General features: G+C 35.9%; 1 protein-coding gene across 2 annotated transcripts in view; it reads left to right on the forward strand.

The window, feature by feature from the left end:
• LUZP2 (leucine zipper protein 2) overlaps nucleotides 1-11,107 on the forward strand; it is a 451,490-nt gene extending 440,383 nt beyond the window's left edge. For both annotated transcript variants that reach the window (XM_036859118.1, XM_036859119.1), the window contains exons 11-12: nucleotides 8,362-8,448; nucleotides 9,209-11,107. In XM_036859118.1, coding sequence (XP_036715013.1) covers nucleotides 8,362-8,448; nucleotides 9,209-9,307 — 186 coding nt within the window. In that variant the 3' untranslated portion in view covers nucleotides 9,308-11,107. The remainder of the gene's footprint in view (nucleotides 1-8,361; nucleotides 8,449-9,208) is intronic.
• Nucleotides 11,108-17,845: the final 6,738 nt, after the last annotated feature.

The raw sequence follows: 17,845 nt of genomic DNA on the forward strand, positions 1-17,845 counted from the left end.
ATGTAAATCAGTGAAGTTAGAACACACCCTCACACCACACGCAAAAATAAACTCAAAATAAATGGCTTAAAGACTTACATGTAAAACATGATACCATAAAACTCTTAGAAGAGAACATAGGCAAAACATTCTCTGACATAAATCGTACCAATATTTTCTTAGGTCAGTCTCCCAAGACAATAGAAATAAAAGCAGAAATAAACAAATGTGACCTAATCAAACTTACAGGCTTTTGTACAGTAAAGGAAATCATAAACAAAACAAAAAGACAACCTCCTGACTGGGAGAAAACATTTGCAAACGATGCAATCAACAGGGGCTTAATTTCCAAAGTGTACCAACAAGTCATATAACTCAATAACAAAAACAAACAAACAAACAACCCAATTGAAAAATGGGCAGAAGACCTAAATAGACATTTCTCCAAAGAAGACATACAGATGGCCAACGGACACATGAAAAATGCTCAACACAGCTAATTGTTAGAGAAATGAAAATCAAAGCCACAATGAAGAACCACCTCACACCAGTTAGAACGGCCATCATTAAAAAAATCTAGTCTTATTCACTCTTACTATCCAGGACAGAAACAGATGCAACTGGTGGAAACAACTATAAGGAGGAGAATATTTCAGTCAAATATAAAAGTGAACTCAGTGAAAAGCATCTGAAAAGAGAATTAGCCTAGAATAGAGAATATAGTATATTATATGATTGAATAATGAAAAACAACCATTCTGGGATGTAGTCAGGAAATGAAGCATTAGAGTAGAGGAAAAGAACTATCATGAGATCATCCCGTTCTGTTGCAGGATTCTGTGATCATCAGCAACCTCACTGAGTGCTGATGGGAACACATGCAATCTCTTAGTAAATAAATACCAAAGGTGATTCATTTTCATTCCTGTTGGTCATACCCTAGAGTAAATAACATAGTAGAGAAAGCCTGGAAATTACCACTTTGCTGTTTCCTAGCACGTCACTATGGCAAGTGATTTTGTTATTCAGATCCCTTTTCTATAAAATAGATGTCAATGATTTTCAAACTCTTGCCTGCCTATGACTCATCAGGTCAGCCTGTAAAACTGCTTGTGGTAAGGCTCCACTCCCACCAATTATTCGTCAGTAGATCTGGGACAGAGCCCAGGAATGTGTATCGTTTGAATAAACCCAGCTAGATTTTCTTCCATCTATATTTCCTGTTAAATATTTTGAGAATCTTTAATGTTGATTTCTTACAGGTTTATCATGATGATTGTATATCATAGATATTAAATTCACAGTGTTCAGTTTTATCATGGATGTCCTTATTAGTTCAGTCTAAAAAATCTGCTCTGCAATTTTCATACTCAAGGTCTCAATATCTTGTATGGACAAGGTCCTAAACTTGGAATTAGAGACCATGCATATTCTTAGATAGCTTTGTGGGTTTGTTCCACTTCCTGCCCTACGCAGCCAGGCAGGGTCACCTAGGAAAATGGCCACTGGATTTCTTGACCCTTTTCTTAGTAGACATAGAAAACTTGAAATGGATCACCAAAAGCTTAACAGCATATTGGACTATCAGTTTTGGGGATGTTTAAATTCCTTTGAAAGCAGCTTTGCTTCAATGGTAATTTTGGAGTCACAGGGAGAAAGCAAAGGATGTACCTGCTTCACCCCATTTTCCTGCAGTTTGCAAATGTGCCTCATATTGTTTAATAGCATATCAAGAATTAAAGACATTGAACATTTTATTTTAATTTCCACATAGGTATTGAGACTTACTACTCAATGTAGATGTGCTTTACAGTGTTTCTGACTCCTCTAGGTAGCACACACTTAACTTTTCTTAATGTGCTGAGGAACCAAAAGGCAGCAATGGCTTATGTTTAGCATTGGAAGCACTCCTCGCTCAGATTCTTGCCATCACACCTGCTTACAAGTCCCTGACCAAAGGGAGTTTATTCAACAGCAAAGCACTGTCCAGGGAACTGAGAGGAGAAAATGTGCAGGAAATAAATCTAGAGCTGCGAGTAGAAAATTATGCCAGCATTTTCATGCTAAAACAATTTTGGCAGAGATTTTAAAAGTCCTAGTTTGCAATTATATCCAGTATTCACTGTGTGGCATTTGATGCCCTGATGAGTCGTTGGCAGACATTAGCTTAACAAAATTTTCTAGGCAAGTCATGCCCTGCTGTAATTGGGCTGAGAGACCATATACCATTGTCATTCTGGGCTACGTTCCATCAGACCATCTGAAGAGGTTGGCTTCGTACAAGGCATTCTTCATTGTGCTACTGTGGTATTTTTTTTTTTTTTAAGAAGGAAAAGGCATGCCTCCAGATTACATGGGAAGTATAGATAGTTTCCTAAGGGCTTTAGAACAAATTTCTGCTTTTTACATTAGATAATAAATTTCCATGTTTACCCTCCTATAACGTCTTAATTTAAAGCATGCAAAATGTTAACTTAATTATTATTTCTTACCAGGAATCATATCGAAACCATAAGAATAATGATTAACTTATAATTTGGAAAATACAAATAACCCAGTAAGCACGTTAATAATTATTATAAGGAAATTCGCCAGTGATGTGCAAATACAAAGGTTAAATTGGTCAATAACTCTTTGACCCCTCCTACCTTCCCTGAGACATAATGGTTTTCACCTCTGGGTCCCCATAGTACTTGGTTTATACACATATTTTATCTGGTATCACGGTCCATCTTGCATGTTGATTATTTGTATAAGGTTCTCATTCTGCATTAGATAATAAGCAATTTGGGGACAGAGACTATAAAAGTATTGACATTTCCTTCAGCACCAAACAAAATACTCATCTTAACAGATGCTTGTAAATATTTTTCCAAAATATCTAAAATTATGAAGTTTCATAAGTTATGAAATTATGAAGTTACTTTTTCCAAAATATCTAAAATTATGAAATGATGAATATCTAAAATTATGTGCCACTGGTGGCACAGTGGTTAAGAATCTGCCTGCCAATGCAGGGGACACGGGTTCAAGCCCTCATCCGGGAAGATCCTACATGCTGCGGAGCAACTAAGCCTGTGCTCCACAACTACTGAGCCTGTGCTCTAGAACCTGCGAGCCACAACTACTGAGCCCGCGTGCTATAACTACTGAAGCCCATGTGCCTAGAGCCTGTGCTCTGCAACAACAGAAGCCACTGCAATGAGAAGCCCACGCACCGTAAAGAAGAGCAGCCTCCACTCACCACAACTAGAGAAAGCCCGCATGCATGCAGCAACGAAGACCCAATGCAGCTAAAAATTTTTAAAAAATAAAATAAAATTAATTAATTAAAAAATAGGAAAAAGAATCCTCCTGCCAATGCAGGGGACACGGGTTCGAGCCCTGGTCTGGGAAGATCCCACATGCCGCGGAGCAAATAAGCCCGTGCGCCACAACTACTGAGTCTGCACTCTAGAGCCAATGAGCCACAACTACTGAGCCCACGTGCCACAGCTACTGAAGCCTGCGTACCTAGAGCCGGTGCTCTGCAACAAGAGAAGCCACCGCAATGAGAAGCCCGTGCACTGCAACGATGTGTAGCCCCCAGCTTGCCACAACTAGAGAAAGCCTGCACGCAGCAACGAAGACCCAACGCAGCCAAAAATAAATACATTAATTAATTAAAAATAAATAAATGAATAAAACTATGAAGTTAGACAGGGCTTCATGTTTCAAATTTGTAACTATTTTGTGTGAAGGATGAAGCATTATGGTTCAGAGAGGTAATGTGACTCGCCTAGAGGAGGCTGGTTAGGGAGCATCAGTGTCAGACGCTGTCTCCCTCCCACTCCTCTGTCCCTCCATTAACTGAATTCAGAGCCATCACTTTGATTCAGCATTACATTTTTAATCTTTGAACTTCTTTTCTAATTTCTGCCCTTCTTAATATTAAAACAGTACTAAAGTATCATTCTATAATAAATATTAAAAAACGCATTTCATACACAAGAGTGACATGAGAGAAAAATTTAGCCAAAATGTGTTTATGTTTCTAAAAACCTTGGTACTTAATTCCATTTTTTCTCCTTTACAGTATTCTGAAAATCATGTTTGTTTTTAGCCTCCAGCTTGTCCCAGATATTAATTAAATATGAAGAATGAGTTGGACTTTTTAACTGTCAGAGATATTTTTTCTTGGTAAAATTTCAGGTTGCCCAGTTACACATTTGCATTAAGTATTTTGAGTTCCTTTAAAGTTTTAGAGAAAGGTCATAAGAGGAGCACCTAATATGTGCAAAATACTCCTTTAGGAACCATTCTATAGTTTTATTTAATCTAAATCTTCCAAAATTCATGTCAGGTAGCGATCATTTTGCCTACCCTACAGATAAGGAGTCAGAACCTCCTTAAGATGAAGTAACTTTCCCAAGTGTATACAGCAAATAAGGGCTAAAGCAATTCTAACCTGAAATAGGCTCTTTACTCCATTCACCTAGCCGAGTTACCTACACTGTATCATGTCACTTGATGTCAAAATTTTGAATTATCCCCATTTTACAAATGAGGGAAAATTGAGGTTAAATTGGTATTTCCTACCATCATTCCACCAACAAGTACTGCCCCGTCATGAAGTTTTCAACAGTATAGGAATGTAGAAAATAGACATTTAATAGTCAAATAACAAAATATTAGCAGATTTTCCATGAACCAGTCTCTCGCTCTTTCTCGCTCTCTCTCTCTGCCTCTCAAGAACAATTTCTTTTGACATTGGATCCTTTATATAATTTTAGTATTAAAATGTTATTTCTTTTCTGAAATATTGTTGAAAAATAGCAGTGTGTTTTGCTTGTTGGTTTATTTGTTCTAATGTTGAAATTTGTCTGTCACTGGTGTTTAATTTTATTCTTCTGTAAAATACCAAAGTTTGGAACCTCAATGTTCATTATCAGAGATAGTGGGAGATGGAGTTGGGACTCAAATTCATTTGCACGTGACTCCTGATAATTATTAAGGAAACCCCAGTATTAGAGTCTGCCCCACCATGGTAGGATTATGTATTTTTTCCTACAGGGGTAAATAATTAAAAGGGCTGGTCTCAACTAAATTTGTTGTTACTTTGCCTACTTTTGTGGCCATAATATAACATTTTGTCAGATGGTAGTTTGTTGCCCAAAGCACAGAAACAAACTGGTTATTCTGGTGGTGTTGGGGAAGATGTATATGTGAGAAAGAGCATGTAATCACTTTAATAAAGCTACGTTCATGGCTCATCCCATTTCATAATTTACAGACCCAGCTGTGGTCCTCCCTAGGTCACCTGTATAATTAATAGGTGAGCTGCATACTGAAGTAGCTGAATCTGTGCAGACTTTCCTGATCATTCTTCATATTTTATTACTTGAGTTTCTAGAAATAGGTACTATACTCATCCAGTTGAATTTTATCTAATTGAGAGAGTGTTTTGAAGGCTTGTACCTGCAGGAGTGCTTATATCTGTTGCCTTTCTGAGAAACACTAGGAATTTTATGAACCCTATCTCATGAAGTTTCCACAATGCCTGTGAGGCACACAAAAAATAAATTTAAAGGTTGTGTTCATTATAAGATCAAAATATCAAAAAAGGTTGGAGCTGTCTTCCAGCCACGTAGTATTTTCTTTACTGTTGAAATTTAATAAGTATTCATTGTTCAGATGATCAAAGGCTTGTCTCAATTAGCCAGCTGTGCTTGCATTAATGAAAGAACATACTCTGCCATAAATCCCACGGTATCTTTCTCATGACAATGACCTCAAGTAGTAATTCATACACAAAAAATGGTTTTGGGGTCACATAGATTTGGCAAATGGTTATATCATATCTCCTAAGAGATTTATAATGCATTTGTACACTACAAAGGAGTGGATTTCAAATTTCATTGTGCATTTGAATTGCTGGATTGCTGATTAAAAATGCAAGCCCTATATTCGTAGGACTGAATTATCACCCAGGAGTATTATTTTTTAACCAGCACCTTATATGATTATGCGAGCAGATCATTCAAGACGAAAGCTTTAAGAAATTGTGTGTTAAAGGCTCTGAGAAGAACTACCTTAAATACCACTGTTTAATGTTCAAATAAACTTTTTCTCCAAACTTAACGTGATTTATGAACTCCATTATTCCAAAATATATATTGGGAAACCTTACACTCTGCAGGTTACTTTCTGCATTCTGAGCTTGATTTAGTACATTTATTTTAGTTTTTTTTTTTTCCCCAAGGCCGAAAGCAAGTATAATAAAAACAAAGGTCAGTTGTATTATTACAGTAAAAACAAAACAATTGTAATATTCCAGGGAAATTTTAGTTTCTAGGTCTAACTCAAACCCATACAACATAAAAAGAAAAAAAAATCTTAGGTAGTGTAGAAGATTCCTCTGTGTAGATGCCTAAAATTCTTTGGACTAAGGCACTCAAGGTTTTGACTACTGGTTTCTATTATTATAGTTATAATCTTACTTTTCCACTATACTCTAGGCTTATTTTGAAGAAGGGGCTATGTGCAACCATTTTGGAGCTTTTATCAAATATAACTAAATCTCATATGAAAAACTCAGGCATTTATGAAAATTCTAAAGGACTGAAATATTTTCATAGCCAATGTTTGTTTTATTCATTTATTATTTATTTAGTGATTAGATATTGACCACTTGCTATCTAATAGGCATCTAGCTGGGATCTAGGGCTGATACATGTAGCCTCTATCTTCAAGGAACTTACAATATATCGAAGAGTCAGACATGCATATACATATGAAAACGTTAAGTGTGCTAATGTTTCTAATGCATTGTACCTTTAGAGCAGGAGAGTGTGATGAGCCTACCTGGTGGTGAAAATGATGTGCTAGGGAGGGAACAAGTAGCCGGTCTTCAGGATCTCCCAGTGAAGAGAGACCTTTATGAAGGTGGAGGGGAAGAGCATATTACACAGACACAGAAGGGTAAAGTAACATGAGTGTTCAGTTAAGAGCCATGTAGAGCAAGAATAGGGAGAATGTGACAATGGCTTTGCTCTCAGATTTGAATTGGAGTAGGTTAAATCTCATATACAACTTCTTTCGTTATCATCCTCTCCTAGAATTTATGGAAAGTTAGAGTTCAAAGCCAGCTTAGGTATCCTCCTTGTTTGACTTCAAAGAAAGAAACTGACTTGCTCAAGTTTAGAGTTACACAGTGGCCATGAACTATTAAACTCCCAGTCTCCATTTTATATGTTTTATACAGGGAAAGGATTACAGAAAAATCACTAAAAAAATGTACATATTCTTACATTAAACCATTTTTAGTTACTTTAAAATCTGTTTAAAATAAAAAAGATGAAAATAAAAGGAAGAGGTGAAGGGAGAATGAGAGGCAGTAAGGAAAGGAGGAGGGAGGCGAGGCAGACTAAGGAAGAAGGAAGAAAGAAAGGGAGGGATGGAGGGAAGGAAAATTCAATATTTTAACCTTGGTTAAAATGAAAAATGAAGGGCAACTGGAATATGCTGCCAGTAATTCATTTTCTTCAAGACTATTGAGGCTAATAAGTAAGATGAGATTTCCTGGTTAGTAAAATATATGATCTTCTTCCCAGAAATATAATCTTTTTTAAGATGTTGAAGTTTTTTGCTAGACAGATTGATGATGTTGACCAAAAACAAATAGATTGACAGACATTTCTTCAGCAATGATGGGTTGGTTTGGGATCAGCAGAGAATTACAATTTTGGGTCTGCAACCATGGTGAGCAAGGTACAAGTGCCCACAAGGCAAAGGAAAAAGAATTCTTTCAAAGAGGGGAAAAGAAAGTTGGAAGGGCTACAGTAAACAAAGAGTTCACGGCTTTTCGTGGGCTGAGTTGTTGCCAGGAAAGAAGAGGAGTCTTTCTTCGTCTTGTTGGGCTCTGCTATTGCTGCAAGGTGTGAGAGCGCCCCCTTCTGGTCTCCTGACTCTATGTAATCGTGATTCCAGGTTATTAATTTTTTACAACGATCATATTGTTTAAGTTGTTTCCTGGCTTGCAATATTGATGTCCGGCAGGCATAAAGACCATGGATCCTAGAGTCTAGACACATCACGGATATAGAATATAGTAGTTTTGTAACTCTTTACTTTTTAAAAATTTTTGCAAAGAAAGAACTTTCCATTGGACTTGAGCTTTTGTTGTAGTAGCCGACTGTCATAAGCATCACTAAGATTCCCAGATGGACTATGAATGCTTGCCCATTCCCTGGGATCCCACTAATGTTGTGATAAATTTGTCCCTAGCTTGACCTTTCCGTTTGTCTCAAAGTGAAGGAAGTTTTCAATGGGAAGATTTCAAAGGAGATTTTCTATTCCCTCCCTTCATTTAATTTAACTTCATTGACCTATTTTCAATCGCAGCTTTTACAGGGGAGCACGACCTGTTCAATGAAGCACGAAGAAAATCCTGCAAGCAATGACACTGCAGAATCAGAACCTGTCCCACAGGTATTTGGTTTGGTTTGTTTGCTTGTTTTGATTGTCAGAAAGCACTTTTTGAAGCTATTGGGTTCCATGATTTTCTCTCTTGCTTTAGCTAAAGCAGGGATGCTGTATTACCTAATACAAGACACATCTTTCACCTATTGCCTCTGGACCTTTCCATGACTACTGTGCCTGCCACTAAACTTTTGGTTTGATTAGCTGAGGTCCTAGAAGAACAAGGGCAAGGGAGGGGTCTCACCCCTCCCCAGCAACCAAGAAGCAAAACAAAAGTAAACAGAGAACAAAAATTATACATATATTCCTTATAGGACAAAGAAGATAAAAAGAAGACTTGAGAAAGCAGAGAAGGAAGAAAGAAGTACATATCCCCCACAAAAACAAGTAACAAAGAAACAACTCAGGAGATTAATTCTGAACTTCTATCTGGACTGTTCTATATTTGACCAAACATATTACATCATAACAATTATTAGGATTCATTTTACTTAACATATTTTTAATTTGGGGGTTAGATTCATCAGAGTTGAATGGTTTGACCAAAGTTTTCTCAAAATAGTTTTTGAAATATTGCCATTTGTGGAAAATATTTTATGTGCTTTCAAGAAGTAGCAGTGTTAACATATTTACACTTATTTTCTGCCTGGCATTGGTTTTCTGTAAGATATTTGTTGAGGTACATGAGTTATTCTGTTAGGATTTTAATTTTTACATTCAACATTTTTATTTTGACTCTCCTAATTGTCTTTTCCTTATTGTTTGACAGAATGTGCCGGTGCCTCCTTGTACTGAATGCGAAGAGGAAAAAAACCTGGGAAAACAATTGACCAGCACTGAAGGGAAGGCAAATAGAGAAAAAAAATGACTGTAAATACCAAGAAACTGTGTTAAAAACATCCATTTGCTATTGTCTTCATACTCTTTTTAGACCACAAGCTTGATGGAAATACTAAGTTTTTAAAGCATGCAACTTTTTCACAATTTTATGTAACTTTATACAGTAGTCTACAAATTTTCCAAAAGATTCCAGGCCAATTATGATCCTTAAGCAATAACCTAATTAAAATGGATATCCACAGTCATACATCGTCACTGTCATCAGTAAATTGCCCAGTATAAATTGGTCTTTTTTGAACTCAAATGCAATATAACATTTAATTCTTCTGGTTCATTTGGGTATCCAGTACTTCCATGATCTAGTTTTTTAAATCAGCTGGAGAATGATTAAATGTGGATCCTCAGCATTTTTAGAATCCAAATTGAAACCATAGCATAAAGATTTTGGTCCATGCTGGTTAATTGGAGTCACTCTCCTCAAGGTTGGAATCTGTACTGACCCGAATATATTATTTATTTGAGTGTGTTCATTGCTATTCTCATTACTATTTAGAACCATGTCTAAATAATATCAAGGCATTTCCGTCAGGGGTTTAGTCAATTAACAAAATTCTTTAAATATGTTTAGTATAATGTAGACAAAATATCAAGGAAGAATGACTAAATTTCTGACACAATTGATTAGATTTTTGGCATTCTATAGACACACCCCTATGGTTGTCTGCTGGAATTACTCCAAGCTATAAATCAAGCTGTTTGAAATGCTCAGTGTGATTTTTGGTATGAAATTGGGTAATGGGATGTGGGATGGGAAGAGAGGTCCAAAATACAAATATGCAAGCAGATAATATACATTTTAAAATGAGGATTTGATGAAAGTAAAATAGCCATGTAGAACTAATGAACCCCAATTTGTATATTTTGAAAACAAATGTATTATTAAAATAAATCAGTGGCTGTGGGAACCTTTGACGTTGGGACTCTACATAGGAATACCACTGATCAAATAAATTCACTCTTGGATACTCTGAACATACCTCATAAGCAAGAGTAATTGACACTGACTGAAATGATACGTATAGCATCAAACTTATAGACTAAAATCAATTGGTTAAATGATGTAGTTAGGTTGTCTGCACCAAATCTATTCACTTCTGCTGGTTAGACCCATTTTGTAGAAAGCGTATAAAACCATTGTTTTATAGACTGGATCTGTCAAGCCACAATTAATTTGGAGCACAGTATCCTGGCATGATCTGTAATCAATAGATGAACTTAAATTCTGGGATATGATGGCACAACTTTGACCACAGTGACATATTCAAAGAAATTTAGTGATCTGGAGAAATGCCAAACTATCATTAACAGTAAAAGTGATACTGTGATATATTCATGTAGCAATTGTACTTGCTGAGTAATTCTGTGTCACTTATCAGTATTTTTCAGATTACAGGCTACCTAAGAAAGATAACTAGTTTTATAGATGATTTATAGAGTTTTCGGGTGAAATGACCAGGACAAAAGAAAAGATCAAGGTCTGAAGCTCCTGCTGACTCCTCAGCTCTAAAAATCATTTAATTCGATGAGATGGAATATTGCTAATTTCCCTGGTCCTATTCCTTGTAATTTCCATATTGTACCCAGAAACCCTAACCATCTCTAAAGATTTATGAAAGGGAAGCAGATAATTTAGTTTAATTTAGGTTTACTTTCCTACCTCCACCCATGGCTCCAACTTCCCTCCCAGACCATATGGATCCTATGGAAAATTAATCACCATTTCACCTTAGCAAAGTATGTCTTGAGGAATCTTTGGAAATAATAAAAATATAGTCAGGCTGATATTTTTCCGAAAATTTTAGAGGGTAACATGATGAAAGAGAAGTTGGCTTAATATTAATCAAATTTGAATAGCTTCATCTATAAATTATTTTTTCTATGCTCTAAATTCCTATTCTACTACATGATAATATAATCAATTTTCTTCTCTTAAATACTGGCATGTTCAAGTGGGCTTTGAATGAATATAATGTACACATTTTTCTTTAACAATAGGTAGCATTATGCATCCTGCAGAGTTTACCGTGGTATATTCACTGCATTATTTGTTTAAAAACAAAAATAATTTGTAATAGAAGAGTTTTATAAATATTTTTAAGAAATATTCTGGGAGTTCCTTTTAACAGTTAATCACAGAATTCTTTTCAGTATGTACTATGACTTGAGTTTAGTGAATGCATTTTATTTCTCTCAATCCATTAATTGCTGAGGTTTAAAATGCTTTACAAACATGTGGCTTTTGTCCATAAGAAAGGTGCCATTTCTTATTATTTCTTTTAATTAGCTCCTATATAAATAGATGTTGTTTTTGAGGAGTTAACATTCATAGCCTAACTATCCTCATGTGGAAAAAAAAAACATTAAGCAAAATGTTGAATGTAGATAGTACAATTCTATTATGTACTTGTAATAGTAAGCAGTGAAGAATTACTTATGCTTTGTAGAATATGAATGGATTCCTGTTGAGAAACAAACACACTTTCCAGTGGAATAACTTATTTTAATATGAGTACTACCAGAACTAACAATTTATTTCTCTCTATTATTTTGAAGTACTGATATATTCATTCTAAGTTGGGAATTGGTTTTGGACTTTGTGTCTCCTTTTATATGCATTAACTATGTAAACTAGTGCCTAAAATGTGTAAGACCTAAATGAAAGCTGACTGTGTCTATCCCATGCCAACATTCTCAGATGAAAAGTGAAAAAGTGAGTAACTCATCTGGATGTGGTTTTCTGTGTGATCTCAAATCTCTGAATACTGAATATCTATGGCTAACTAATTTTTTTTTCATTCTTTAGTCATATATTTAGCATTGAAGTGCTATTTGGGAGGCACTTCTGTTTCATAAAGTATACTGGATTAGAAGTCTGAGACAGTTATATGTGAAGGAGACATTTACTGTTTTAGATGGACAGTGTGAATAGCTGGATTAAAATAATATTTGTGAACTTTGCTATAATGGAATCTTTTAATTTTGTAGCTCAGGTACTGTAATTAGCACTACTTAAAGTAGAGGTTGAAATTATCAGTGACACCAGAGAGTAGGGTAAACTGTTCAGACATAGAGAGTAATGACAACATACACTTGTTTACTTAGGGGACATTTTCTTAGTCATGTATACAGTCTTAAATTTCCCCAAACTATTTGTTCATCTGGGTTACGTTATATAATATTGATGGTCAAGTGGTGAAGAATAAAAGGTACTGAAAAATGGCCTATTTTTGCTCAATAAAGGTTTGTTTCCAAGACTACTATGTATATGATCTACCTAAACTAATTGAAAAACACACATTAACTTTTAAAATAGTACTCGCTTCTGTGTTTCATGATCTAAGAACTTTTTTGAAATGTCATCCTGGAAATTTCTTCAATCTCTCTTTGCCACTGTCCCAGAAAACCCTTATTTTATTTAGTGGTTTTTTTTTTTTTAATAGAGTTCCATGTTGGCAGAGATTTTTGTCTATTTGTTTGCAAATGAGTCTCAAGTGCTTAGAACTAGCTGCCCCCTAGCAGGTGCTTAAATATCTGTTGAATGAATTCAGAACCTGAAGCATCAATGGAAGAAGTAAAGAAAGCAACAAGGTAACATATTCTAGTGTGATAACAGGAAATCATAAGACATAGTCTTTTAGGAAAAGAAAATAAATATCATGTTTTTGTTTTTGTTTGTTTTGATTTTAGGTTATTTTTCCTTTGCATTTTTCTATTGGGCCTGTGTCTGTGACTAAAAAGAGTAGATACGGCACTCCTGGATGAATTTTGGAATGCAGCTCAATGTCATAGACATAATTCACATGGCACGTATGTGTCTTTAATTGGAACCCAGATTGGACATTCGCCTGAACCTGTACAAGTCACTCGATTTCTTTTAGTATAAGTTTCTAAGCTCTTAGACCTTAAGTGGTTGGGCTAAGATTTTCCTCTCCATTCTGTTGAGCCCTAGTTTTTTAGCAGACATAAGCCAAGGGCTGCTGAGAAGGTAAATGAATATCTAGAGGATGGGGCTCACTACTAGAGGATCTATTCTTTTATATAATTTATTTGTTGGGCTTACACATTCTGCGTATACTTTTAGTGGAGAAAGGAAGTCCAAGTCTAAAGTGATTTGAAAATCACTGAATAACATAATCTTGATGATCTCCTTTCTCTGTTTGTTCATTCAGTCAGCCAGTCATTCATTCAATAAATTTTCTTTGAGATTCTACAATGTGCCTGCCATTCCACTTCTTTTGAAGATCCAATAGTAAACAAAAATAGTGATTATGAATATTAATGTTGTGCTTAATATATACCAGCCAGTGTTTTAATTTTTTATTATTAGTTAAGTATTCTGAGGATTATTTAAGACAGATATTACAGTTATCCTCATTTCACAGATGAGGCAATTGAGGTAGAAAATGTTAATTGAATTGCCCAAGATCATACAGCCTGTAAGAGGAAGAAGTAGGATATAGATCTGGCAATGAGTTTCTTGAATCCATGTGCTTAACTGTTTCACCACACTGTCTCTCCTGCGAATGCCAGAGTCCTGCTTTCATGGAGCTTACAGTTTAGAGAAAGAGACAACCATTAATGAGGGAAGTACACAGAAAAGTGTATGACTGCTACACAGGGTTCTCTTTACAGCATACCACGGGGCAGGGGTGGGGGTGTGAATGTATCGTACCTGTGTGAAGTTCTCACTTCGAAAATGGTATTAAACTAATATTAATGAATATATTTTGCATGACTGTCCAAACCTTCAAAAATAAGTTTTATAGTATTTTCAGATATTAGCTAACAATATTTGAAACGGAATGCTTGAATTCAAATAAATGGTTGTGAATTAGTGCTGTTCAAAAAAAGAAAGCATCATATGGAAAAAGTACCATTGCTTTCTATTCCCTGAATGCTAGGTTATATGAGTCTATGAGGTATAGATGACAGCGAAATGTGGGTTTCTTTCATAAAAATAGAAATTTTATTTCTCTGTCTCTCTTTCTCTCAGAAAAGCCATGCATTCAATGTCATGATGATTGACCAGGATTAGCTTGTACCATTACAGCATTTGCATCAGAAATAAAGCAAATGTGCTGTGTGTGTGTGTGTGTGTCCCCCTTTCCCCCCTTCTTGGTACCTCCCACTTCTAAATTCCTTAATTCCTTTGAGAACACCATTTCACCTCATATCATGTAGACACAGTGGCATCTTGGGAAGGTCATATAATGCAATATATTTGTTCCCAGAAAATCAGGCACTATTTGAGGCCCCTGGAAGAAGCAGTTGACCTCTGCACCTGATTAACTGCTGAATGGGCATACTTCCTTGGGCAGCATCTCTACCAAGGGTGAGAAAAAGAGAGAGCATCCTGTGGTGAGTCTTGTCCTCTCTCTGACTATGGCTCATCTTTACCACTTTTTTCATGATAAAGTGCCCAGTAAAAGTAAATCAAGAGATAGATACTAAGCAGAAGCTTCCAGCTCAAGTTTGGTGGATGCAGCACAATGGAGCAGAGGATGAACATCCCTGTTAAGTTCCTGTTAAAGTAGCAGCATACTCACGGTGACATATTGGTTGTTTTTCCCCTGCAAGTTTCAGTTGGACCCCTTTAGGCTTCTTCAATCTTGGTCCCAAAACTTAAAGATCATCTGGGCTGGAAATCCCCGAAGCTACCCTTCATGCCTTTCTTTGGAATAACACACTAAGTATGTAAATCTTAGTGTACACTTAGCAGAGAGTCTACATATTTAAATGGTCATGTTTCCAGCATGAGTAAAATGTGCTGCTGACACTTTGCTCATGAAATCCACTGAGAATGACTTCACCAGGTGATTCTAACATAGTGGAAGAGGAGCAGTGCAATATGGGTAAGAGGGACATTGTGGGTAAGAGGAACAGGTACTGTAGAGCGTATTTTAAGTCCACTCATTTAATCTGTGAAATAAATCCCTCTGAAGTAGATGCATAGATGCGGCATAAATAAAATTGAATGTATTTACTAGATGTGTTTCCAGTCATTTGTTACACAATGAATATGTAGATGCTTGATTGCATATTAGCCCACTTAATGTTTGAAACTTTGGAAAGGCGTGAGATAGAGAATAAGCTTTCTCTGAATCAGGAGAATGGTGGACCAGGTAGGTATGTTCAAAAAAGTAAATTAGATAGTACCAAGTCGATGAAATGAACTCTATGGTCTTTGAAAAAGAAAACACCTTCTCACATTTTATCCTCCTGGTCATAATTAAAGAGATAAAAAGGTGGAGAAATATGAATCCTTGAAAAAATATCCTCATTCATCTCATAATGGAGACATAGACTAGTTTTTCGAATGAAAATTTAGGGCAGATTTTTCTCCTTTGCAATGTTAATCTCACTTTCTATTTCCCCTTTCATGATCATCTTATTTGGGGGCTACGCATTTAAGGTTTTGGGGTACTGGAGTTCACAAATAAATTTTAGATATTTCTAGGATGCGTTTGTTTTATTCATCATTAACTGAACCCTAACAGTTGCTCACGTATCTTCTCACACACATGTACATTCACTGTATGCATTTGTGCATGCTCCTGTCTGCATTGGCTCATTGTAAGCATTAATATAGTAGTTTCTATATATATTTGTGTTTTCTGGCACTTGTGAACATTTTAATTTGTGGATGCGTAAATTTAGTTTATGAATACCTTCATATGTTTGCATCTCTATCCATGTACATACATGCCTTGATGCATGTATGTATAGTAAAGTGAACGTCCAATGCAGTTGCAATAAGCACACTGTGCTGATCTAGGTTGTGCAAATGGACACACCAAATCAACATCTCAAATCAGCCATTTGATATGGACAATCATCCCCATCCCTCAAATACAAAGGCTTGCCTCATGTACCTCTTTATGTCTTTTCATTTGTCTATAGTTAGACCTAGAGTAGGGAATTACATTTGGAGTTATTCACTGGATGGTCTAAAAAGGGGAACTTCTTTCAGCATGGTTTCCTATGTATGAAGCCTCAAAAAAAAATCTACCAACTGTCCTTATATTAACCAAAGTATTTTTTATTTGGGGAAAAGGAGGCGAGTAATTATACTATTAATTATACCTCATGTCCTGACTGTACTAGAGCATAGGTACACTACACTGTTAGAGAAACAAGATGAAATCATAAGATCAAGGAAAGGGAGGCGTTTCATTTATCTCAAATGTTAATGAGAGAATGTGCTTATGACAGGCATTTGGTGTAAAAGTTTCCAGGTGTGGATTACTTTGAAATCACTACACTTTTTAAAACCAGTGTCTGTTTATGAGGAAATACTTTGCTTAGGTTTGTCTTTTTCTCTCTCTCTCTTTAAGATGAGTTGTTACTTTGTTACCTATGTGTTTAGTTTGAAATTTGGGTAAAATACAATTAAATGTATGTCTGTAACTTGCAGAATGAAATACTAATTACTCCGTGGTACAGCTGCCAAGGTTAATTGGCTTTTACTTAAGATCTGGGGTGCTTTGCATAATTTATTTTTTTCTCAGATAATCTGAAGGTAGATTTGTCTGCTGGATTCATACTGCACAGTTTCTAGAAACTCCTACTTCACCAGGTGACCTGACAGGTAACTATTGTTCTTTAACACATGAGAGATTTAATGTCGCCTGTTCTTTTCTTAGAGATTAATAATGCAAACTCACTGCTCTCTTCTCTGAAGGTTAACCTGTGTGCTTTGCTTAGGTCAAGGGTTAGGGCAAGCATGGTGGTGGTGGCAGATTTTTTTTTTTTTTAGGAAATCCTCAGAAGCCTTTCTGAGGTTGGGTCTCAATTTTGTGACTTAAAATATACTACTTTCAGGTCAGATTCCCAAAACTTACTTCATTGTGTGCATATATATAAACCTTTAGGAGTGTACACATAACTACACTAGAAGTGTTACAACGTGATTTTGAGCAAAGACTTGCAGTCAGACTGCTTGCATTAAATTCCTTGTTCAGCTTCTTAACTGTGAGACCTCAGACAATTAGCTAACCTCTGTGTGTTTTAGTATCTTCACCAGTAAATTGAGAATAATAAGATGACATACCTCATGATAACAATAGCTATTTCCTTTAAATATTGAATGGGGTCATACAAACAGGACAAAGAGTCACCCCTTAATAAACACTACCTATGTCTATTTTAAAGGTATCCATAACTGCATGAATACATTCACAAATGCCCAATAGGAAAATTATTATGCATTTGGAATTGGACACCTGTACAGTATATTTCTCTTCGTGTGTGTGTGTGTGTGTGTGTGTGTGTGTGTGTGTGTGACTGAACAGGAGGTATGATTTGCCTTGCTTAAAAAGAAACTCTCCTAATTTTGATTATCTGAAGAAAAAGACTGGGTTTTTCTAGATAATGCTATGTTGAACTCATATTTCTTAAGATGGGTGAGTCAGAATATGATTATCCTTTTAAAAATCCCTGGGTGGCGGCATGAAGCATGAAGTGTCTCTCCATTTATTCACACAATATCATCAAATAATTTTTCTCC

Source organism: Balaenoptera musculus, chromosome 8, assembly GCF_009873245.2.
Source record: "Balaenoptera musculus isolate JJ_BM4_2016_0621 chromosome 8, mBalMus1.pri.v3, whole genome shotgun sequence".
In the NCBI taxonomy this organism is placed as follows: Eukaryota; Metazoa; Chordata; class Mammalia; order Artiodactyla; family Balaenopteridae; genus Balaenoptera; species Balaenoptera musculus.